At 35.5% G+C, this 25,739-nt stretch overlaps 1 protein-coding gene across 1 annotated transcript in view; it reads right to left on the reverse strand.

Annotated features, from left to right (window-relative positions):
- The window catches only part of LOC117577546 (carbonic anhydrase-related protein 10), a 28,821-nt gene extending 21,101 nt beyond the window's left edge, over positions 1-7,720 (reverse strand). Inside the window, exon 1 of the mRNA XM_034262376.2 lies at positions 7,418-7,720. Coding sequence (XP_034118267.1) covers positions 7,418-7,508 — 91 coding nt within the window. The 5' untranslated portion in view covers positions 7,509-7,720. The remainder of the gene's footprint in view (positions 1-7,417) is intronic.
- Positions 7,721-25,739: the final 18,019 nt, after the last annotated feature.

Here is a 25,739-nt window from a genome sequence, read left to right on the forward strand (position 1 = left end):
AACAATTGTCGCAAGAAGTAGAAGAAGAAGAAGAAGAAGCTCATGTTTTTGTTTTTCATTTGAACGACACAAAGAATGGGGGAAATGGACGACAGGAAAGCGAGGAGAAAGTACGGCAGAAAGTCGCCGACTTTCAGCTACAACTATTTGTATGTGTGTGCGAGTAAGTGAAAGAGAGAGAGAGAGAGAGAGAGAAAGAGAGAGAGAGAGAGGAGGACGTTTGAAAACCATAATTTGACTAAAAACCGTCTAGACGCGCAACTAAACCAACTATCCAACTATCTTAATAAGTTGCTGGCAAAAACTTTGCGCCCACAAAAAGTGAAGCAAAAGGACCAACAAGAAGAAGACGAAGCACGAAAAATGCAGAATAGAAAGCGAGGGAGGGAAAGAGAAAAGGAGTGCAAAAAAAAAAAAAAAAAACTGAAGCTAGCTAAAGGAAGTTCTACTAAAGCTGCAGTTTTGTGGCATATACAATTTCGATAATAAGCAACAGCGCCATTGTAGAAGGAGGCAAGAGAGTGAGGGAGATGGAGGATAGGGAGGCGGAGGTGTGGATGCAATTGTGGGCGTGGCACACGTGTGCAATGTTAATGCGAGTCACGTCAACGCTGCATACGAAATCGTTTCCAAGTTGCCTGCCACAAGTTTCGCTGCCACCTGTGCAGCCCCCTCCCCCGCCCTCCTCTGTCCCCACCAAGCTCTCTCTGCGCTTCCCTCTTGGTTGCTTGCGCTGATTTACTGGCCAAAAGTTGGCTCAATTATTATTGGCGTTGCATGCAATTCGCTTGCAACTTGTATGTTTGCTTGCTTCTTGCTTGCTGTCTGTGCTGCGCTGTGCTGCGCTGTGGCATTGGCCTTTAAAGAGCAACAACAAGAAGTGCGGCAATCACTTTTAAGCTTGCCACGATAGCAGACACCCAGATACTCTGTAGTCAGTAGGCAGAAGACTGGCAAATCTGAAAGAAAGAGTTTTAAGAGCGGCTGACTCCTAATCAAAAGAGTTACAAAATTCGATGTCGAAGAGCTATACTTGGTATATTTTGAATGTAATAGTATATTGATATACAAAATTTTTCGGTATATTTTCACAAAAATCCCGCACTATGTTGCTTCACTTGGAAAAAGTTAGAGAGTATTTGAAGCTATACTTGATATATTTCCAATATAGTAGTATAACGATATATCTGTCAGTATTTTTTCTAGCATATGAATTTGCTTTATTTCAACGATAATACAAAATTAGCTATACTTGGTATATTTTGAATGTAATATACCAAATATATTTCTGTATATTTCAGCATTTAATGAATATTTATAATACCTCACTCTTTTGCTATTATTGAAAATGCTGTACTTGGTATATTTTCAATATAGTAGTATATCGATATATCTTTTAATATGTTTTAGTATTTTCTTGTCAACAATAAGATATTTCCGTTGTAGTCAAAATGTGTAGAGGGAAACTCACAGTCGATCACACTTTTCTACTATTATTGCAAGTAATTGAGGTTAATAAATTAATATAATATAATATATTTTCTCTCGTTTCTATTTGTGCATTAATATTGAAACTGCGATTTGGCAGATGAACAAGTTGTATGTGATAAAGAACTAGATTAACAATTGCACAATTGAAACATCAAAAGACCAAAGATAATACGATTATTAAGAATAAATCGCAATAATAATAAAGCAAAGCAAAGCATTAAGACTTTCTTGCTAAATTGACGACTTCCGCGCTGCGTGTGAATTTTTTTTCTCGAGCAAAAGAAAGTTAAATTAAAGTTAATTTGCAGCTTGGAAATACTCTATTTAAGCGCATTAGAGCTTATAGGGTATATGCGTTGCTTTAAGCGACTCTCGATTGCCAATTGAGGCAATTGTCACTCGGTTGCCATTTGAAGCCCGCGGCGTTTGGCTCTTGACACATTTATTGGCATCTTTTGTATCACGACTAAGACTAAGTGTGTGTGTGTGTGTGTGTCAGACAAATGCACAATCAGCTAAACAGACAGAGAAAGAGAGTGAGAATGAGAATGAGAAAGAAATATATATTTTATCCATGTCAAAGTGATTTTTCACCTCAAGGGCAAATTTAACACAATAATTTGCACAATTTGTCAAAACAACCCTCGGGCTAAATGGTATCATAAACCAGAACAGCAGGCAGCCAGCACAAGTCACACACACACACCCGCATATAGAAAGAGACAGTAAGAGGTAGAGAGAGAGAGGTAGATAGTCAAAGCCAGACAAGTTGATTGTACTGCGGCATGCAGTTTGACGCAATGCTCTTTAGCATGTCCGCAACAAGAGTTAAGAATACCCTGTAATTAGCGATAATAATCGGTGCTGAACAGTTTAACGATTTTGCTAGCCAACTTTGCTATTTTAACATTCTTATTAAAAAAAAACAGACAGAATGTAAAAAAGACTCAATTTTGAAAGTTAGAATATAAATATATACCAAATATTGCTTTTGGTATGTTTTAGTACTTTTGTGGTATGTTAGTATATTTGTAAAATATGGTTTCATTAAAAATGGGTAGCGAATATTTTGGTATTTTTGCGGTATATTCATTTTGGCAGCTTTCTTGTTTAGTATTATTCAGGTATATTAATTTGGTATATTTTAAAAGAGCACTCTCGACTGTAGCTTTTTTTTTACTTGTTTTAATCAATATACCAAACATTGATTGTGGTATATTTTTTGTACGTTTATGACATAAATAATACCGAACTGTTTTGCTTATATACCAAATTTAGCACATGTTGTATTTTATTTTTTTATATTTTAATCGGGACTAAACCAGTCTACAAAAATCTGTTTTATATTTAGAATTAACACGTTCGAGAAATATTTTTGAATAAAACAACTCTATTTAAACAAAATTTATTTATTTGTGCTTTGTTTATTTGTTTCTGATATTTATTCTATCAATGTCAATTTAAACTTGTCAGCAAAAGAATGCGGAGTTTCTTTTAGAATTTTAAGGAATTTTCAAAAATTCGTTTTTTAAATGATTCGATTTAAACATAATATCTTTACTTAACTATGAGTAACTAAATTGTCTGCTTTATTTTTATTAATTTCTGTTATTCTATAAACTTCAAGTTGATACTATAAGTCAACAATTTTGTTAAACTGAATTATATAGCACGTTAAATGAAACATTTTTATAATTTTCAAAGTATATTCTCACTATTTATATTTAGTTGATCAAATACAAACATTAGATATAAGGTTTGCGGTTACAAATAGCCATTAAATGACTTTTTATGATTATTTCAATAATAATAAATGAAATTTGATGCTTTATGGGCAATTATATTTATATTCACTCTAACTACTTCTTTGCAAATAATTTATTATAAATTTATATTCTTTTTTTAAATTAAAGCTTCATAAACATTGAAATGCTTTTTCTTCCTTTCTTTCTAATATTTAAAAAGGAAATTATTAGAAATTTCTGTTCTCTTTCTTTCTAATATCAAAAATGGAAAATATATATTATGAAATACAAAGTTCTACGCAAAAATCATTCTCTTTACAATAAATCACTTCATTTCTTAATTAAACATTTACGCTGCATTTTATCAATGTTTTTAAGAGTATTTGTAATTCGTTGTTTTCGTGTTTCAACGTTTGCGATTTGTGTTCTGTTCCGTTTTGTTCTGTTTGTGTTTTTGTGAAAGTCTTGTTTTGGTTTTAGCTTTTGACACACTGCAAATATGTTGTGGACTCTGGCTGTGGCATAAAGTTGGCTTTCAGTTTGCGTTTATTAACCCCCCGTCCCCCTCTCTTTCCCCCCTTTGAGCGGGGGGGAGATGGCAAATAAATTGTGAATAAAAATGCGGAACGTAAATTTCAAGTGTAGCCGAGACTCGGAAAAATGCACTTCATGAAAAATGCATTTTTGTTATGCTGTTTTTTTTTTGTTTTTGTGCCTCACACACATATCATGTTGTGGGGTGCTGCTTGCCCCTTGTTGTTGCAAGGATTTATTTATTGATTCGAGGCAAATTGTTGAAAAGTTTGCATTTAATTATTAGCACATATTTGATTTTGTTTTACTTGATTTTCTTTTTACGCAGTCGATACCATGATTTGTTTCATTTTTGCGCAAATATTTTGCAACACACACAGAAAACACATTGCTGCCACATTTTGTGGCATGCCGCCGCAGCCCACCAAAAAATACCAAATAATTTCTTTACAAGCCACAAAAGTAGTTGGCAAAAATAATTATTTATATTGATACCCTTTCTTTTTCACATTCATTTAATTTATCTTTCTGTTTTTTTTTTTTTTTCAGCATCTTTTGGAATGCTTTTTGATATCAAATGCTAAATTGGTGAGTCAATTAAAAACATTTTGTTGAAAATGTTTTAACGGAAGTTTATGCAAATCTATGAAAAATTTGGACTTAGAAGCAGTTTATTTAATTGAATATCAATTTTAAAAGTATTTCAAACTCAAACAATATTTTATGCTTTTAGCTTCGATGCAGTTATTGAATTCAAAATTAATTTCAAATATATTTCAAACAACAAATATTTTATGCCTTCTGTTGTCAGGCATTTTGTATTGCATTTTTTATTGAAACAAGTTAGAAGACTTTATAGAGCGTGCTCGACTTTGAGATACCCGTTATTCATTGTTAATGAGAGCTAAACAGTGCTGTATTATTCTGAAAATATATACTGAAATATACTGAAAGCTTTATTTGGTATATTGATACATCAAAACAGTGCGGTATTAAATATATACCATATACCATATTGTGCAAAATATACCATGCTGTCTTCATTAAGAATATGCTTTATGGGGTTAGAAATGTCTGTGACGGTATTATTATTAAGATATACCAAATTAATATACCGAAGATTATATGTGGCATATTGACATATTCACAATTATACCATAGAATAGAAACTATACCATACTGTCTAAATCAAGAACACAAATATGGAATCAGAGAAGGAGACATCTTCTGCCTTTTACAGACATTTATTATACTTTTCTTCCCTGTGAGTAGCGGGTATAAAAATTGGTGCATATTATTAACAAGCGTAATGAAAACAACTTGAATTGAGTTGTTAATGAAAGCAATGCAAACACATATTCAAATAGGTTTTATTTGTGAATAGATTTGATTTGTTTTCGTCGACAACTTTTAAATTTGCGTTATTTGCTGAGAGAGCGAGACTTTGTTTGCCACTTGAGAAATGAATTGATTTGAAATCATCTCTCGCTTATGCTTTACACCTTGTATCATATATTAAGTGTAAGCTTTAAGCTACGACTGAATTAAATTTGTAATTGACAAAAGGGAAAGAGAGAAGTTGAGTTGAATGTGCTTGAGATGCTTTTTGATTAGCACACAAAACGCATCAATTTGCTTTCATTTGGTTGCAAGTGCCAACGACGAGCGAGAAATACTATTTATGTTATTGTGCAACAAAATGCATTAATTCAACTCTAGTTGCAATTTTTCGGGCAGAGAGAGAGAGAGAGAGAACTTGTCTTAGTATGAGTTATATCCTTGCTCTTTGTTGGGGAATGCTTTGCTGCTTTTTGGTCTGCTTTGCTTTGCACAAAAGTGCCTCGCACACAACATTTTACATGCGAGAAGCGACGAGAGAGAAAGAGAGATGACGTTTTCATTGCCAGTTGCAAGTTGCCAGTTGCCAGTTGCAACTTGCAACGTCAACAAATGCGAGTGAAATGGAAATGGAAATGGAGTGAAGCAGTGACGAGCACAGCAGCGAGCACAATAACAAGTTGAGCTGTTTGCTTCAATGAATAAACTACTGGCCAAGCGAGTCCCTCACTTGCGAGTGAATGTATGAATGAATAAATGAATAAACAGTTTTTGGCGCTCTCCTATGACTCGACTTCGATTTCGACTTTGTTTCGACTTCACTTTTGCCGCAGACGAGTTATTTAAATATCCTAGAAATTCCACATCGATTGGGTGGCATTGACCAAAGTTGAGCATACTCTCGATGGTATATATTTAGTATATGCTCAACAATAATATTTATTCAGTATGTGTTGCAACCATATAGAATATACTCGACAATATACTACATATATTCAGTTTATTCTTAAACCAGATAACACATTCTCGACAGTACACATTTAGTATATACTAGAACAAACTCGTCTGTATATATTCAGTATATTTTTTAATCAGATAGAACATAGTTGAAAGTATATACTTAATATATGTTTAAGCCTTATAGAACATACTCGTCAGTATATATACAGTATGTTTCAACCATATAGAATATACTCGACAATATATATTCAGTATATGTTTGCACACACTTGACAGTATATATTCAGTATATTTTTGAACCAGATAGAACGAACTCGATTTTATACATTCAGTATATATTTCAAATATCACAACAGATAAAACATACTCGTCAATACACATTTAGTATATGTTAGAACATACTTGACATTATGTATTCAGTATATGTTTAGTATAAAATTGAGCGCAGCAAAATGTGTCACATTCCCTATTCAGTATATGTATGTTTAGTATAAAATTAGGAACAACAAAATGTGTCTCATTCCCTATGCAAGTACTTTTTCACTTTTCAGAGGGTAATTGCAAGTCGAGCATTTTACTATAACTATTAACTAACATTTTTCACTGTGATTTGGAGTAGAACACGAATTATTTACAACTATTGCGACGCTTTTTTTTTTTTTTATACAGGGTAACTGTTAGTCGAGTACGTTCACAAAACTTTTTCGCAACTGCTGCAGTTTTATTTGAAGACAATGTTTCGGCTTAATGAGATTTTTGTTTTGCCATTTCTCTCTAAACTGTTTACAGGGTAACTGCTAGTCGAGCACGCCACTAAAACTTTTAACTAGCATTATTCACTTTGATTTGGAATAGAGCACACTTTAACATTTTATTTATAAACATTTTGTATAAGTTCTGCTTTACAACTATTGCAACATTTTTTCTATTTTGGTACAGGGTATCTACCAGTCGAGTACCCTCGCAAAACTTTCTGCATTTGCTGTAGTTTTATGTGAAGACAAAGTTTCCATTTCTAACATGGGCAGCTTTGAATTGTCTCTTAAAATCGTTGACGCAGGGTAACTTTTAGTCGAGCATGCCACAAAAAGGATAACCGCCTGTCGAGCACGCTCGTAAAACTGTTTGCAACATTTGTAGATTTATTTGTAGAGAATGTTTGTATTTCTAACATTGTAAATTTTTGAAACTTGAATATTTCAATTTGGTGCCATTTTTGAGACAATATTTTGTCCTCGATACAGGGCAACTGTTAGTCGATCATTGCTGTTGAGTATTTCTGGTTTGGTCAATTCTTTTCTGCAGTGTTTTCTTTATTTGGAGTCGTTTGGAGAGCATATTTCACTTACCGGAACTGCAAAGCAGAACGATTGCTGAGCAAGCGATAAATCCAGCTGTGGAGCAGCAAAAGGAGAACGTGTTGTGTCCTTGCAGCGCCATGACTGTTGCACTTGCCACACACACACACACAAGGGATAGGGCGAAGGCAAAGGGGGAAAGAGGAAGGAGATTGCTGTCCGCTCGCTCCCCTCAAAACTCGTTTAGCTCTTTGCTTGATGAGGCAGCAGCAGCAAATGCAGAAGCAGAAGCAACTTCACTTGATGATGATGTTGTCAATGTCGTTGGGGTTTTTGCTATCTTTCTTTCTTTTTTCCTTTCCTTTCCTTTTTTTTTGTTATAGTTGTAGTTTTTGCTGCTTTGTCAGTTAATGCAACAACAGATCTCTCATTCGTTTCCTCTCGCACTCAAGTCAAGTTTATTTAGAAAACAGAGTTCGAATTGCGTTTTTGAGTGGCGTCTGTCACTGAGATTTGGGGACAGCAGTCAGAGCTGCAGCCTCTCAACTCTCATCTAGTATTGGCCGCATTATTGCCACATGCCACATGCCACATGGCCAACAAACAAACACCAACACACACAGGTCTTCTTCTCAGGTCTTCGATTCTCTGATTCGGATTCTGATTCCGATTCTCTGCCCTGCTGCACATGCAAATTTTAATTTCCGTTGCTTTCTTCGATGTGCACACAACTGACATCATTCATTTCCGCTTTTCGCCGCTCGCTGCTCGCTACTCGCTGCTTTTTCGTTTTTCGTTTTTCGAATTTCAAATTCTTTTTTTTTCTTTCGCAACATAAACAAAAACTAAAAAAAAAAAACAAAAAAAAAAGAAATCGAGTTGTTCGTCGCACTTCTTTAATCGTCGCAATTATTCTCATTCATTTCGCATTTTGTAATTGTGTTTCACAATTTTGATTTGCAAGTTTTCTTCTCTCGACTCTTCTTCTCTTCTTCGTTGTTCACAACACGAGCGCGCGATTTACGCGTTCTTCCAAAATATTTCCCTTCAGCAGTTTTGAACTGTTTGGTTTTGGCATTCAACGTGCGCGTTACGAACACGCGCGTCCGTTTGCATCACAATCCGAATTGAAACTGAAAACTGAAAACCGAATTTTTGTCATTGCTGCTGCTGCTTCTGCTGCTGCTGCTATCAGCGCCAAAGGATATGCAACTCAGCCGCAGCAGCAGCAGCAGAACTAAGAACAACAACAACGACAACAGCGAAAGCATCGACGTCGGCAATTGCCGTCGGCATCGTTCGTGTCGCGAGCGACGAACAAAACACGACGCGACAGCGAAAGCCGAACAGCTTCGCTGCCGAAGTGAAGCGACGGCGATGCTTGCGGGTATAAGTAGCAAAAGTTCTTTTGGGAATTTTCTTGGGGATATTTCGTAAATTCCCTCTGTTGGCATGTTGGTGAGCAGCTGAGCTGCGTGATCGAAATTTCTGTTGCATACTTTTGGGGCTATTTAGCAAAATTCCTCTTTTGAAGGAAGGAGCTTGTGCTATTGATACAGTATTTTATATTTATTTAATGACAAGTTGAACGAATATAGGAATATATAAAGTTATAGTAAATTTTATACAAATGTATAAATCATTTTTGTCGTATTGTGTTACTTTAAATGAGTTCATAAATTTAATTGTCTTGCAATTGAGCTGCTGACTTCGTGATGGAAATTTTAGTTGCATACTTTTGGGGCTATTTTGCTAATTTCCACTTCGGAGAGGAGAATATATGTATGTACATATTTGTTTTTTGCGATTTATAGTATTTTATTTGCTGAAACAACACGACTTTTAAAGAATTCTAATTCTTTGTCTGAGTTTATAATAATATTTTCAAATTTTAAAAGTGTAGGTAGTAAGCACTGCACAGATTTTTACCATGTCATTCATATTATTCTCAAAATGTATGCCAACTAAACTGTTCCCATGAAAAGTGTTCTCGCTCTTGGTGAGCACTATACTCAGTATTTTAGCCGGCTGGCTCACTCTTATACCAGAGAGTGCACTCTTCTACTTGGCGAACGACGACGCTGCCGAGCAACGAGACAACGACGACGACGACGTCGCGTCGCTGCCGACGCCTGCGCGACAGCATTCGGTAATTTTCAGCGAATTACAGCGCTCGACGATGATGGACAAACCAAGCCGAGCACGTGTTCTGCCTCAGCTTCAGCTTCAGCTTCAGTTAGCGGAGCTTCACTCTGAGCCACAACGTTCAGCTTCAGCTTCATCTTCAGCTGCTGCTGCTGCTGCTTTGTGCTGTTTTATGCCGCTGGCAATCAGCGTTGAGTCGCGAAGTTGCTGCTGCTCGCTGCTGCTTATCAGTTGTTGGGCGAAGCGCTCGCAAAATAACAACAACAACAACAACAACGACAACAGCGTCTTCCCTTTGTGTCGTCCTTCCCCTTTAGCCGTGTCCGTGTCCAAGTCCTTGGCGTTGTCGTTGTCGTTATGTGATGTCCTGCTCGTTTGGCGCTCGTTGATGTCGTGTGCTGTGTGCGCGCCTTGCGAAAAGCTTTGATATAAATTCTTATTGGCGCATTACAAATTGTCGTCTTCGCCTCCATCTTTCTCTTTCTCCCTCTCACTCGTTGTTGTATTTATTTGTTTGTGTGTGTGTGTGTGTACATAATGTAATCACTCACACGCTACTCGGCTTGATTGTGTGTCTGTGTGTGTGTGTGTGTGTGTGTGTGATACGCTCTCGCCTCGCTTATTGTTTGTTTGTCATTAGATTTCGCGCATATTTTCCATAATTAGATTTTCACTTCATTTGCATACAAATGACAGAGAACAAAAACAGAATGAAACGATACGAAAATTCGCAAGATTTTTCACATTTCCATTGTTTTTGTCGTCTGATGTCTTTTGTCTCTTGTCTTGACATTCATTTCACAGCTCACACAGCTCCTTAATTTCAATTCCAAACTGTGATTCGTACACGCATAAATAAAGCCGCAGGCGAAAATGTGTCAACTGATTTAGGCAACGCATATTATGCTGATGAGCTCCAAGATACTCTTTACTCGCTGCTTCTTACTCCCTACTAGATACTCGCTTCTGGTTACACGCTACTTTTGAGTCTTTATTTGTTTCTTTTTAAACGCTAGTTTTACTTGCTGCTCGCTTATTTTTTCGCCACTCCCTACTCGTTACTTAGTACTTTTTAAGCGCTAATTTTATTTGCTGCTCCTTACTTTATATTATATGCGATAATTGCTACATTTGGTTACTCGCTACTTTCTATATACTACTCGCTATTTCGTGCTAAATAGCCGCTGATTAACTGTAGCACAGCGCTACTCGTTACTTTTTAATGGTTACTTGATTCTTTACAATAGACCCTCGTTACATTTTCCTTATTCGATACTCGTTGCATTTTCTTTGTTACTCGTTACTTTCTAGCGAGTAGTAGCTACTTCATACTAACAACTCGCTGCTATTGCTGGAATTGTTATAAATAATTTGTTAGTAATTATATTGTCCTAGTTTTTACTCATCCCTTGTTAATCGGTACTTGTTTCGTCTCAATTAATATTCCAAAACACACACTTTAACAACTGCTGAAATGGGAAGCATGTTGAACAGAGTTTTACTTTCAATTACTCGCTACTCGTTGTTGTTGTTGTTACGCGGTAATAATTAAATAAAAGCCATAAATTGAGTGGAGTGAAAAAAAGAACAGGAAAAGCAATCAAGAGAAAAACCTTGCTAATTCAATTCAAATGTCTCGGCTAAATTTGAGTGGCGGCGTCTCGTTGCTCTCTGCTCGTTGCATTATTAAATGCCCACGCAATTCAATCAAAGTCACAACGCAAATCGCACTCAACCCCAGACCCCAGCAGACACCTTGCCACTGAAAATCAAACCTGAAAACCCGAAACCAATCACTTGACATTACAATTGAAAGCAAAGTCAGTCGCAAAAGCAAAACGACAATGCGAACACAGCAACAAACACACACACACAACAAATCCATATACAAAATTTAACACTAGCAATTGACTTTTCAATGCTCTGCTTCGTTGATGATTTTGGCTGGGTTTGTGATTTAGATTTGTAAGCATGTTATTGTTATTAATATGAAGTCAGATTTAACATGACTGCGAGACTATATTTATTTCTGCTTACCATACATATTTGTATCGTTACATATTTGTATGTTTTATTTTTAATCGTTAGTATTTTTGTAGTTTAATTTTTGTTTTTTTTTTTTAATATTTGAATCATTTTTTATGTGACTAAGAATGATTGAAATATTATTATTTAATTTTTCTGGGTTAATCGATACTTTAAAATGTCTACTCGTTACATTTTGCTTGCTAATCGTTGCATTCTCTTTGTTACTCATTATTTTCTTCTTACTACTCGCTACTTAGCACTAACTGCTCGCAGCTTAACTGCAGTACAGCCCTACTCATTACGTTTTAATGGCTACTCGATACTTTATAATGACTACTCGTTACATTTTGTTTTTTATTCGTTGCATTCTACGTATTATTCCCTATATTCCATACTAACTTCTCTATGCTTAACTGGATTGCAGCCCTACTCGCTACTTTTTAATGACTACTCGTTACATTTGCCTTATTACTCGTTGCATTCTCTTTGTTACTCTTTATTACATTATTACATGCATTACAGCCCTACTCGTTTCTTTTTAATGGATACTAGTTACTTTATAATGTCTACTCGTTACATTTTCCTTTTTACTAGTTGCACTCTCTTTGTTACTCGTTACTTACTACTCGCTATGTTTTGTATTATTTTAAACGTTACCCTTTATTCATTTACTATTCCTGTGTTGTTAAAGTACTTATTAAGTTGTACACTTAATAAATATTAAATATTATTAAACATTGAGAGACTATTTATGTTACCTTTGTATGATCCTTATTTAGGGTATTCGAGTATTTCATATGTACGAGTATGCGGCTGCCTTGCTTCATGTGCAAGCAATAATTGGCAGCAGGCAATACGCCATTCAACCGTTTCGTCCGTTTCACCCGTTTCGTCCATATCAACTCAACCGTTTCGTCCATTTGGCTTTGATTAACGCAACGCCGAAAAGTATGCTGCACATTTTTCGTATGCGCGCTTTTCTCTCGCAATTTCTTGTTGTTGTCGTCGTCAGCTTACACCTTGCACACTCACATGAGTGAGAGAGGGAGAGGGAGAGCGAGTGAGAGGGGAGAGAGACAGCCTCAATGCAATTGAATTCGTGGCAGTTTTAATGTAATTAGTTTTTACACCTTGCTAAAGCAGCAGACACACACACACACATACAAAAGCCCACTCAATAGGCAGGAGGAAGGTGGGGAATTGGAATGGGCAGCCTTTTGGCTTTTTGTCTGCGCGCATTTTCTAATTAAAAACGCCAACGGCAATTGTTATTGGGGTCTCTGCTGCGAAAATCTCCAGCTAATTGGCAACAAGATAAATCGCTGTAGCAATTTGCCGTTGAAATTATGCGACAAGATCAATTTGAGGGCCAAGGTCTGCATTCGGTTTCTGTCTCTCTCTCTCTCTCTCTGCATCTCAGCAGTTGCTTGTTGTCGGACAACGATTGTAACTATCAGACAGGCAACCTTCCATTCACAATTTCCTTTTAGAGTGGGAGACTATGCAGGCTTGAAAGTGGAGCAAATTGAAGTAAAAGAATAAAGTGCACAGTGCGAGTAACTTTGACTTGACTTTAAGCATACTCTAAGCGGAAAGTTGCGATATAGTTTATATAGTATATATTCGTAGTAAATAGTATTTAATAGCGTGTAGTACAATTTACTATATATAGTATATAATATCAGTATATACTATATATTAGTAGTAGTATAGAATATATTATTGTATTAAATAGTATATATTAGAATGCAATAAAATAATAATATACTAAATACTATTATTATAGCAGTATATACAATATTGTGTATAATAATAGTAAATAGTTTATACTAATAAATAGTAAATATAAGAATGTTGCAGTTTTTAGTATACCATATAGTATAGTATATAATAACAGTATATAGTATATATTAGTAGGTAGTAGTATTTAGTATATTATATCAGTATATGGTATATATTAGTGTGTAGAAGTATATAGTATATTGTATATAATAACAGTATATATTATATACTAATAAATAGTATATATTACAATGTAGCAGTATTTAGTATACAGTATATAATAACACTACCATATATAGTATATATAAATAAGTAGTAGTATTTAGTATATTATAGCAATATATAATATATTTTAGTGTGTATAAGTATTTAGTATATAATATAGTACAGTCTAAACTTAGGTACTTCTGTGTACAAAATTTAATATAAATTATTAGTATTAATATTCTTTGAAAAACTTTAGAAATTTGCGATTTATTGTTATTGTTATATTCAAGGTCAGCTTCAAAATAGTTTCGGGTGCCACAAGCTAACCCATACACTCTTTAACAAAATACAGGGTATGTGACGAACACAAAAATACAGATACAGATACAGATAGAGAGAATAGGAGGCAAAACTCATAACAGTTTTACGACTTTTGGTTTACGCCTTTCGCGTATTAAAGCTATCAAAATGTGATGGGCGTGGCAGTCAAGGTGCTGTGGTGTTGTGTTGTGCGGTGGCGCTGCAAGTGTTGTTTGCGCTGCGAACTTGAAATTAATATAACTAAAAGGTTTTCACGCTGCGTGTATCTGACGGATGCTTTAGCTTTAGCTTTAGCCACCACTTCCAGCTATCTCTCTCTCTCTCTCTCTCTTACTATCTCTCTTGCTCTTTCTCCACTCAATATCTATCTATTTTCTACAATTTTCTTTTTTTATTTATTGATTTCCACTCGCCACGCGGACAGCAAAATAGAAATAAAAAAGAAGAAGGACGTTGCCTGCGGCCTGCGCGTTTAGTTTTTTGGCCTGGTCTTTTTGGCATTTAAGTTGCCAGCGAATGTGTTGCCAACACATAGCGAGAAAAAGGGGGTGAGAGAGGGACAGAGAGAGAGGAAAAGAGTGGGAGAGAGATAAGAGGTTGTGTATGGTTTTAACCCTTGACTGATTGGCATTGAGTGCAGTCGAGAAAAGAGTTGTAGAATGCTCGAGCATTGAACGCATTCACATTCGCATTCGCATTGGCAGCTCAACTTTGATGCTGGTAATGAACAAGTTCCGGTTCAGCTAGTTCGTGCGCTCAATTGACGCTTAAAAGCAGCTTAATGCAGCAATCCTAATGTGATTTAATCGGTCAGGCAACGCCTGGCGGCAGTGCAAATTCAATCGGCTTAGCATTAGAGCATTTCGATTATCCACAACAGATGGCAACACTGTTTGTGAGCAACTCTTAACGCTCTGGCAACCCTATCAGAGAGTTATAGAGAGCTTCAGAGTTGCTACTTGGCACTTTATCACGTAATTAAGCATTATTATCGTCCAAGTTTATGTGAAGACAAAAATTATCAACATTTGGCTTAGCAAAATATATGAAAACACTGTTACGTGATCAATTTAACGGTCTGGCAACGCTGTCATAAAGCGAGACAGCTGCAGAGTTGCCACTTTAATAATTGATATTTGATATATGATTTTCTTAACACTTAAATCAGTATTATTGTCGTTAAAGTTTATGTGATGACACAGCATTATCATTTTGTTCACTCAAAGATATGGCAACACTGCTGCTGATCAATTTAATGCACTGGCAACTCTAGCGAGTGCTGCAGCGTTGCCACTTGTCACTACTTGCATTGACACGCATTTATTTATAATTTCTTAATTCAGCACTATTATCGAAAATGATGGCAACACTGCTTGTAATAAAGTGAAAGTCAGCATAATTATCGTCAAAGTTAATGTGATGACAAAGATATGCAAACACTGTTTGTGATCAACTCTCAGCGATCTGGCAACTCTAGCGAGTTGCCACTTGCCAAGAAACTTGCATTTATTCAGCAATTCCATTGGGAACACACTCAAGGGTTAAGCGTCGTGGTTCAGCCATTTTTTGATAGCGCAGCAAGCATTGAAATTGTTATTTATTTATTTATGCATTCGACTTGTTTCGTCCTGCATGCCACATGCCACACGCCACACCTCTGCCCCTCTCCCAGTCATTGCTTTCCTTTCGGCGCCCCAAGATCCTGCCAACTATTTGGCATATTTATCATAGCAAAACATTTATGCGTTTACTGCGAGTGGAGCAAAGGAAGCAAAAGTGCACACGAGCCAAAAATAGAACTAAAACTCTGGAAGTGTTATGTCGAATGTCGCATTGACTGCAATTCTATCGGCATTTCTCGCTCTACTTCGAATACTCGAAACTTATTTGACTCTACAAATATTTCGCTGAATTCTAGGTGTTCAGACAGACAGACCGTTAAGACAGTAAATTATGCTCAAGTTAAAGCGTTGGTTATTTAAAGTTCGCTTTAACTTATAGTAAAGACACCAATTCTGTTTAGCAATGACTCCAATCATAATATAAATGATAAATTGCTTGCAATATTATCAGAAATAGAAATACCAATACCATTTACAACTTTGAATTGAAAAATTATAGAACTAAATTATATGCTAAATATTTCTTTGCCTTCCTAAAAACTTTTAACTGACAGGCATATCTGTTTGTGCTTTAATTTAAATTTAAGGTTGAGAAACAAATCATATAAAGCTTAAATATTACACAGACTTATCTTATTTGTACGATAAATGTTAATTTCAGGTCGAGAATCAAATCCCCTAGAGTTTTATTTTAAAATAAATGCTAACTTGAGATTAAGAAAAAAATTCCCTTGTGACTTCTTAACATATAGATTCCTTAATTTTTGTGGATCGAGTTAACAGTGAACTAAGACTTAGAAAAAATCAGTACGATAAATTTGAACTTGAGGTTGAAATACAAATCCGATTGCTTCGTCATTAACTTTTCTTGAATTTAAAGTTTACACAGACTTTTTTTATTTAGGATAAATGTTAAGTTGAGGTTGACAAACAAATGTTTTAGAATATAAAATGTACACAGACTTATCTTATCTGTACAATAAATGTTAACTTGAGGTCGAGTAAGAAATCCTCTAGAGTTTTATCTGTAAGATAAATATTAACTTGAGACTAAGAAATAAATCCTTTTGCTGTGACTTCGATAAACTTTTAACTAGACTTTAAAGTTTACACAGACTTATATTATCTGTAGGATAAATGATAACTTGAGGATGCAAAACAAATGATTTAGAGTTTTATCTGTTGGATAAATGATAACTTGAGGTTGGGAAACAAATCTTTTTACTTCGCCTTTGACTTCATTACATTTTTAACTAGAAAGTTTAATATGCACACAGATTTATGTTATCTTTACCATAAATGTTATTTTCAGGTCTAGAAACAAATTCAACATTTTTTTTTAGCAATCTCTTCTAGATTAAAATATTAGGGAAACTTTTCACTGTGGAATAAATGTTATAGGATACAGATTATTATGCGCTCTTCTCTCTCTGATTGTTGATGTTGCTTTTGCTGATGTTGATGTTGAGTTGTGGCCTTCAGGTGTAAACACTATCTGCTATCTGCATTTGCCGGCATCAAATCCATTGTTGCCACAGCAACAGTAACAACAACAACAACAATGAGAGTTGCAACCAGGCAATTGAAAGGTGCAAAGTCTTTATCGCACAGCAATTGCTGCGTCTCAGGTTGCAACTGTTGCTCGAGTCGATGTTGCTGCTACTGCTGCTCTTTGGTGTTGTGTGTATGTGTGTGTGTACATTACGCTAAATTACATTTTGAATATTGAATCGATGCTGTTGACCTTCCACTGACAGCGAAGCTAGCAGGTTGCATCTTCACAATCTTCTCTTTCTCTGTCATCATTGCAGATGCTGTTGCTATTGCTGTTGCACTTCTTCAATTGCATTTTGCGGTTACCTGCGGCTCCAATACTTAGGTGTGTGTGTGTGTGTGTGTGTGCACAACCGATAATTCAACATTTGTCTGTGGCTGCAATAGTTGCCCTGAGTAACCTCAGATCTTTGACTGCTGCCCCAATCGTGCTTTAAGCTCAAGTGTGCACTTTAAAATGCCAAAACAACTTTAGTTGCTAGCTGAAGCATATTAAATATGAATTTATAATGTGTCTACTCGTGAAAATTAAAGTATTTACGCTTATCAGCAGCCACAGTTAAAAGTGGGTAATGAAAGGAAAGACGAAAGCTAAGGAGAGTGTTAGAAAATAAGAAGACAGCCGAGATTGAAACGAAATAATGAAAATAAAATGGTTTGTAATAGTATATCAATATACCAAGTAAAGCTTTTGGTATATTTTTTATATATTGTTAGTATATAAAGTTGGTATATTTTATTCTTGCATTGTTTTAGTTTTATTGAAAAAATATCATTATATTTATATAGTATCTGGTATATTTAGTATGTTTTAGTATATTTTATTTTTGACTTTTTGCGTTTCAGTGTATTTTAGTATATTTTTGCGGAATGCTCAGTATGTTTTGGTATATTTTATTGTCCCATCGATATAGAGTACATTGAATAAGAGCAAAATTATTGAAACTATAAATATACTTATATAACTTTCGGTAAATTTAAGTATTTTTTTTTCAGTATATTGGTTTGGTATATTATATTGTTACAAAAATATATTATATTATTATTATATTATATTGTTGCAAAAATATAATATATGTATACATATACAGAAGGCAATATTTGGTATATTGGTATTTTAATTGCTCTTTATTGAACCAAGTAAAATATAATTTTTACGTTTACAGTATTACTGCAAAATAGTTTAATGCAGAACAAGAAAGGGAATGGAGAAGGGGAAAGGGAAAGGGAAAGGAGAAAAGCACTTGACACATTCACAAATAGAATAATAGTCAACAGCATCAGAAATCAAAGTTGTGATTTTTCGATTTGGATAGAAATACGGATTGAGATTGTAATTCAGATTCAGATTGAGATTGTGATTCAGATTCAGATTCTAATTTCAATTCGTGTCTTTAGTCAGATTAAGCGTCTGCTACGTGTGGAGTGTGGCAACAGCCCAAGAAGGAGTTTGCCTCCAGATATCTGCCATGGAGATGTATGTATGCATATGTCTATAGCAGACTCGATGTATGTGTGTGAGTATGTGTGTGTGTTATGTTTGCTGTGGGGGACTCAGTCGGGCATTCAGTCACGCACATGGCGCAAAACATTTCACAGGCACGCAACACCTCAGCTAAACACGTACACGTACACACACACTAGCACACACACACTCACACACAAGTACATAGTGTAAGGGCAAGGACGACACGCATGTGAAGCCAAAAGCGTTTGGCTTCTTCAGCCGTTGTATACCCTGGAGTTACAATCGAAGTCAACTCGGGTGGCATCGATCTCAGTTAATTTATTTACAATTATAATACTTTATTCAAAATAACAGCAAAGGAAATTAGAATATAAAATAGAACGCTTTATTAAACAAATATATAAACGGAATGTACAAAAGATCATCAAAAATAAAGACTGCGGACTAATTTTACATTTTCTACTAAAACAAATATGGATAATTCCATGATGGATTTGTCCCGTATGAGACTCTTTACAGTAAAAACAACATAAACTGAAACAATATTTAAAAAAATAAGAAAAAGTCATTCTTTTTTTGGTTTTTATTAATTGCAAAAATGAACAAATTCGTAAGCAAACCAAAAAAATTAACTAATTTATATATTTTATCGTAAAACAGAAAAACTTCCTAAAACCAATCTTAGCTCTAAATATAGTGCTTATCGAAATCTTTAAGAATAACATTCACTTATTTTTAAAATTGGTTCAGTTTATGTTATTTTCATACAGAAGAAGAATCTTTTGAGAAAGTAGAAAAAGTATTTATAAAAACCAATTTTTGCTAATACTTACTTATACATATATATTTGCAACAACTTTTTATGGCGTTTTCATTATTTTTCTTATACTTATAAATCACTCTTATACGATTCTTGTACCACTCTTATATTGTTGCTTTTATAATTATAATTTTCACATATTTCACACTTATACTTTTCATACAGTGCACTATTGTGCATTTTGTAATGGTGCTTTTATAATTGTAATTTTCTCATTTATCATTCTTATACAGCGATTCGAATTTTACTCCTAAACTGTTCTTATTGAACTCGTATATTACACTTATACAATTATTATCAAGACAAAGAGTAAACTCTTCTATTATTCCTAATAAGATATCTCGTAAAATTTGCCTCATTATAACCATCTAATTGATCAACTTTTTGACCAGCAATGTTTATCAACACTTGATTAGAGTTGTAAGCATTGTTTACAGGGTATTTAAAAGTCAACATTTACCTTAGTTTTATCAGTGTATGCATTTAGTTTGTTCGTGCTTTCAGGTTGTACAGTAGAAATTATTGTAGTATGCAGCTCTGCTAAAGGGGGAAACCTATAAAGTATAAGCAAAATGGTCGACTGAAGTTGATGAATCTGTTGTTCTTAGGCAGTGACTACTGTAGTTGGTATCCTTCAGGTTTTGCGCTACTCTTGACGGTTTGCCTGCCATTTTATTACTCAACTTTGGCTGCCAGCAGCTGTTTTGTTTGCCCTCCGTGTGTGTTTGTTTCTTGGCTTGTAATAAAAAGTAATTTTAATGTGTTAATTCAGTTGGTTTGTCGTTGGCAGCGTGTCAGGGATTAACAAGCAATTCGGTGGAAGAGAAGACACGGGTGCATGGAAGGGGGTGGGGGTGAGGAAGAGGTCATTTGAACTGTTCTTGTTATAACTTAAAGCTGCAACCGAGTGGAAAACGAGTTGCAACCAGCAACCAGCAACAACAACAAACACGCACCATTTTCAATTAACAACTTTTTCTATTTCGAGCCACCACAAGAAGAAGAAGAAGAAGGGGGCGTGGCACAACGTTTAATACAACAGAAGAGAACAGGAGAGAAGAGAACAACGCTGCATTACGCGTTGCCTAATTGATTTGCTGCCACAGGAGGTAAACCCATTGTTGCTTAAGGTCCTTAAGGTCGCTCCTTAGGTACTTAGGTCCTTAGGTTGCCTGCTCCTCTTTCCCCCTCTCTCTCTCTCTCACTATCTCTCTCTGTTTGCTGGCGCCTATCTAAATGAATGCATTTGCAGTCTCTCGCTTTCTCTAGTGTCTTCGTTTTGCTTGCACCTCTAGCTCCTTGCATACCCTATACTTCTCTGGCAAACGGGGTTCTTTCCACATTATCCAATGATTCAAATTCAACAAAAATATAAATTTTGTTTCACCACAAGTTATTTATGCAAATCTGGTTGTTGTTATTCTTCATAAATGTATATATATATATATTTTTTTTTTTATTTAAATTTTAGTATTTTGTATATCTAATATTTAGTATGTATTTAGTATTGTTATATTTACGTTTCTTTAGATTTTTTTTGTATTTAGATTTTTTATTATATTTTATATTTAGTATTTTGTAGTATTTAGTAGGTCTTTATTTAATATTTTATTGTCTTTAGTATTTTCAGTATTTTTATATTTTGTATTATTAGTATTTATAATTCTTCATATTTAATATTTTTAAGTTTTTATCATTTTTATATTTAATATTTTCTTAGCATTTCGAATTTTTGTACTGAATATTTTTGTAGTATTTATTGGTATTAAGTATTTTTAGCCTTTTTATAGTGCCTTTATATTTAGTATTTTAAATATTTAGTATATTTTTAGTATGTATATTGTATATATTTACTATTTTCTGATTTATAGCTTTTTTATAGCTCTCCTCTCTTTAACTTTGCAACAAAATACTTACGTAAAATGAAAAATTCAAAGTGATATATTCCCAACAGCAACTAGTCTAGGATATAATACAGGGTAGCTCATCGTCGAGCGCATTACTCGTCATTGCTTTGTGGTCCCTGTTTAACCCGTAGCTTCAAGTAGGGCAAGAGATTGGAGGACAGGAGAAGTACTAGAGAGATGTTTTGCTCACCCTATCGAAGGAGGAGTCAGGAGAAAGAGGTAGAGAGAGTTGGTTGCTCTTCTTCTTCCTCCCTTTTCCCGTTTTCCTTTCCATTTAGTTTTTGTTTTTGGTTTGAGTTTAGTTTGGTTTCGTGCTCATTTGTTGCCAATTAGTTGCGGAGCATCGCAGTCAATTGGAAATTTCTGTTTGTTGTTTCAATACGTTGTTGTTGTTGTTGCTCCTGTTGCTGTTGTTGTTGTTGTTGTTGTTGTTCGACTGGGCAATGATGACAAAGTTGCCCGAGGGCATTGCGAGCACCTTTCTCGGCCTTGTTGCTGTTGCTATTGCTGTTTTGGTTATCCATTTATCGATGCGGCAAACTTTTGTAATGACTTTGAAAATAAAACAGGGCAAATAATAGAGTCCAATGGAGAGACGACGACGAGACACATAGAGAGAAACTAAGCGGAGAGTGCGGGGAGGGGAAGGAAAAAAGGACTCACGAACAGATTCCAGGTGAAGTTAAAGAAAATAAGCAACAAAAACGAAACAAAAGACTAAATTATCTCCCAGCTATTGACAATAACGAGCTTTGCTAATGAGTAATACTGTAGCAAAGGGCGCGAAGCGAATGGACACAAACTGAAGGCAACTCCACTCCAAAAAAAAAAAAAAAAACGGAAAAAAAGGAAACAATGTGCAAATGACAAAAGTTTTGTCTGTGGATTTGTTGCGCCCCTTTTTGTCGCCTACCCTGGAAGTAGCTGCTAGAAAGGCGTGATTGGGCCACGCTCTATCACATAGCTGCTGATTACCAGGTATCTTGGCAGTCGAACATACCCCAATTGCTTTTACTTTGGACATTAAAAGAAAAGTTATTGGTGTAGTTTTTGTGTCTCGGGGAGGACGCAAAATTATACGTTTGGCGTTAATTAGGTGCTGAATGTCGGACATACCTCGCACTTAATGGCCAAATAAGGCGCACGAGTTGTGGCAACCCTATAAAAAGCCACATCAAATTGCCCAATTCCTATTTTCATTTCCATTTGCATCGTAAATTCTTGTGAGTGTCAAAAAGCTGAAATAACTCAAACACGGGAGAGATTAGAAAGCAGCGCAAAGCAACACAGTCAACTCCTTCCTTACTTTTGCGGCAACCCTGCATATTCAATTTATCGTTTCTCGATAAACATCAATAAACACGACTGCACTATGAAAATAAACTACTTGTTGTAGAAATATTTGAGTTGTTTTATCTTCAATATGCATTAGCTGCACTTAGTATGAGATTATAATTTATCAATAATACTCATTGAAGTTATCGTTTATCGATAAACAGTTTGATATAGCTGCACTAGGAAAATCATCTACTTGTAGAAATATTTTAGTCGTTTTAGCTTCAATATGCATTAGCTGCTCTTAGTATGAGATTACCATTTATCAATAATACTCATTCAAGTTATCGTTTATCGAAAAATATTAAAATAGGTCTGCACTATGAAAATCAAATGCTTGATGTTGATTTTGAGTTGTTTTTGCTCTAATAATATGCACTAGCTGCACATAGTACGAGATTATGGTTTATCGATAACAATCCATCAAGTTATCTTTTATCGATATTTATTTAAATATGGCTGAACTATGAAAATCAACTGCTTGTAGACATATTTGAGTTGCTTCAGCTTTAAGATGCGATTATCTTTTATCGATAACACCTTCAAATTATCGCTTATCGATAAACATATGAATATGACTGCGCAATGAAAATCAACTGCTTTGTTGTAGACATATTTGAGTTATTTTAGCCTAACAATATACACCAGCTGTTATCGTTTATCGATAACACTCCTGCATCCATTACATAAGCGCTTGTCCACTCATGATGCCTTTCTTTCTTTGCTGCAGTGACCTTTGCTGTCTCGTCCATTCCAGCTTGCCTTACTCTTTCTCTCTCTCGCTTTACTTTTCGACTCCCTGTTATCGAATGTGTCTGCTTTCGAGGCAAGTTAAGTTCTCTCCGACCACAAATAGCCAGACAAGTTTGAGGAGCATAAAACAATTTGCCAGCTAAATAACCTAACCTCACTCCTCAACCTAACCTCACTTCTCATTCTAACCTCAAACTAAACTGCATGCAGGCATGCATGCGTATGTGTGTATACGTACGTGTGTGTGTCTCCAAACCACAACAAAGTGCAAATTTATGCCGCAATAAATGTGACTCCATGTCTGGTCTGTGCTCATCGCAGCACTCTGACCACTGCAGAGTTAACATAAGACAGAGGCGTAGCGTTATGCTACGCTCCGATGACAATGTTGAACAAGCTGTTCGGGTATAAAAGGTAGGACACGTTAACGTTATTTCCAGAGGGACAACAAAGTGTTGTGGCTAAGCGAAGAGCGCACAAAACTTTGGCGAGCCCCATAAACTGTCAGGCAGGCATCAGTAAATTATCGACCCTTGGCTTTTAAGTGGATGATTTTAGGTTTCGGATTTCGAACGCAAAAAAATATAGATAGCTAGAAATTAGAAATACCTGACCATGCAGCTACCGTGTAATATTAGCTAACGACGAGGTAGCTGAGCTGAAGCAGCATATTTCACTATGTTCAAGAGTAGATATTGTTCAACAAGTGGTATTCCAATATTCAATTACCTAACCTTAAACAACAACTAGGTCTTCGTTATTGTGAGTTTTACAGTTCAAAGCTTTTTACATTCATAAAGCGGCGCAATTAAAGGGTCTCCAGTAGTCAATACTCCAGCTGAATTGCTTTACTTCAGTTTTCTGATTTGTATTTATTATATAATAAAATAACGTAGAATATTAGTATACTCTATAATCCATAATATTCACTTAACTAACTTCCTGACTAACTGAGTTTAATAGTTCAAGGCTTTTTGCATTTGTAAAGAGGTGCAATTAAAGGATCTCCAGTAGTCAATACTAGAGCTTAACTTCTTAATGTTAGTTTGTTGCTTTTTAGTTATTTATATAGTAGTATAATATTGTAGCATATTTATATATGTGTGTTTCATAGTTCAAGGTGTTTTGTTTCGTTGAAATAAGTATTACTATAACCGTCGTAATCAAAGGGTCTCTAGCAGTCATTACTCGAGCTATTCATTTTTAAGTTATTTCTGTAATATCATATTGTAGTATACTAGTATATTAGTATATCTGTTATGGTATATTAGTATACTATATAGTATATTAGCACTGGGTCTTTGTCATTCGATACTTGATTCATTGCTTTTTAGGTTATTTCATTTGTTTCTTTTTTTGTATTTCACTTTCGATGCGGGCTCCTGACGCTTTTCCGCTTTTATTCTGTAGCTCTTGCTCTCGTTATTGTTGTTGTTGCTGTTGTTGTTATTGTTGTTTTTTCTATCTGCTATTTTCTTTATGTTTCCATTTCGCCAACTTCCTTCCCCTCTTTTTGTCTCCCTCTCCGTCCTCGTCCTCGTCCTCGTCATCGTCATCATTTTATTTTATAAACTCTCCTGCACTTGCTGGTCAACTTGACTGACTTTTAGTTGTGCCTCGACCTGAGTGTGTGTGTGATTGTGTGTGTGTGTGTGTGTGTGTGTTCAAGGTGTGCTTCGTCTGTGGTTAGCTGTTGCTGTGGCTATTGCTATTGTTGTTGTTGTTGTGGCTGCTGTTTTGCCGTGCACGTCAAGTGTCCTTAAACGGATTAAGGGTGAATGATAGCGGCTTATGTCTTAGGTGTGTCTGCCTCTCCTCCCTCTCTTCCTCTCCTTGTCTAATGTCCTTTGCTGCGATGCTTTAATGTTTTCACATTTTATTGCGGCTTTGCGAAGAGAGAGAGAGAGATAGAGAGAGTGAATAGCTCGTCCTTTCAGCGGCATTTTGCTTGTCTCCTCTTCTGACTTCTGACTCCTGCTGACACTCTCCTTATGAGGTGACAGCACAGGACTTTTATAACAAATGCCCAGTGCATAATAATGCAGACTTCAGACTTTAGACTGCAGACTGCAGACGCTTGTGGAGCGACAAATAGCCAAAGAATGCGAGCAACTTGGGAGAGAGTTAGAGAGAGAGAGAGAGAGAGAGAAAAAGGGAGAGTGAGTGAAAAGTTCGAAAGTTCGCTGAGAATCGAGCAAGTTGCCGCACTTTAAACCAATTCTCTGAGCTTAAGCTCGAGTTTCCCTAAAACGGGAAATCTACAATTGAATTGGGCAAAAACTAAGGCTGAGAAATCATCAAACGGGAGGAACTGGCAATGGTTTTTATTTGTCCACATTATACTACTTAAAAATTCGGTTCATAATAGCAAAATAAAATTTGAAATAATAACTATTAATACCACGAATATATAGTAGCTAATAGTATACTC

The sequence above is a fragment of the Drosophila albomicans genome, chromosome X, assembly GCF_009650485.2.
Source record: "Drosophila albomicans strain 15112-1751.03 chromosome X, ASM965048v2, whole genome shotgun sequence".
NCBI lineage: Eukaryota > Metazoa > Arthropoda > Insecta > Diptera > Drosophilidae > Drosophila > Drosophila albomicans.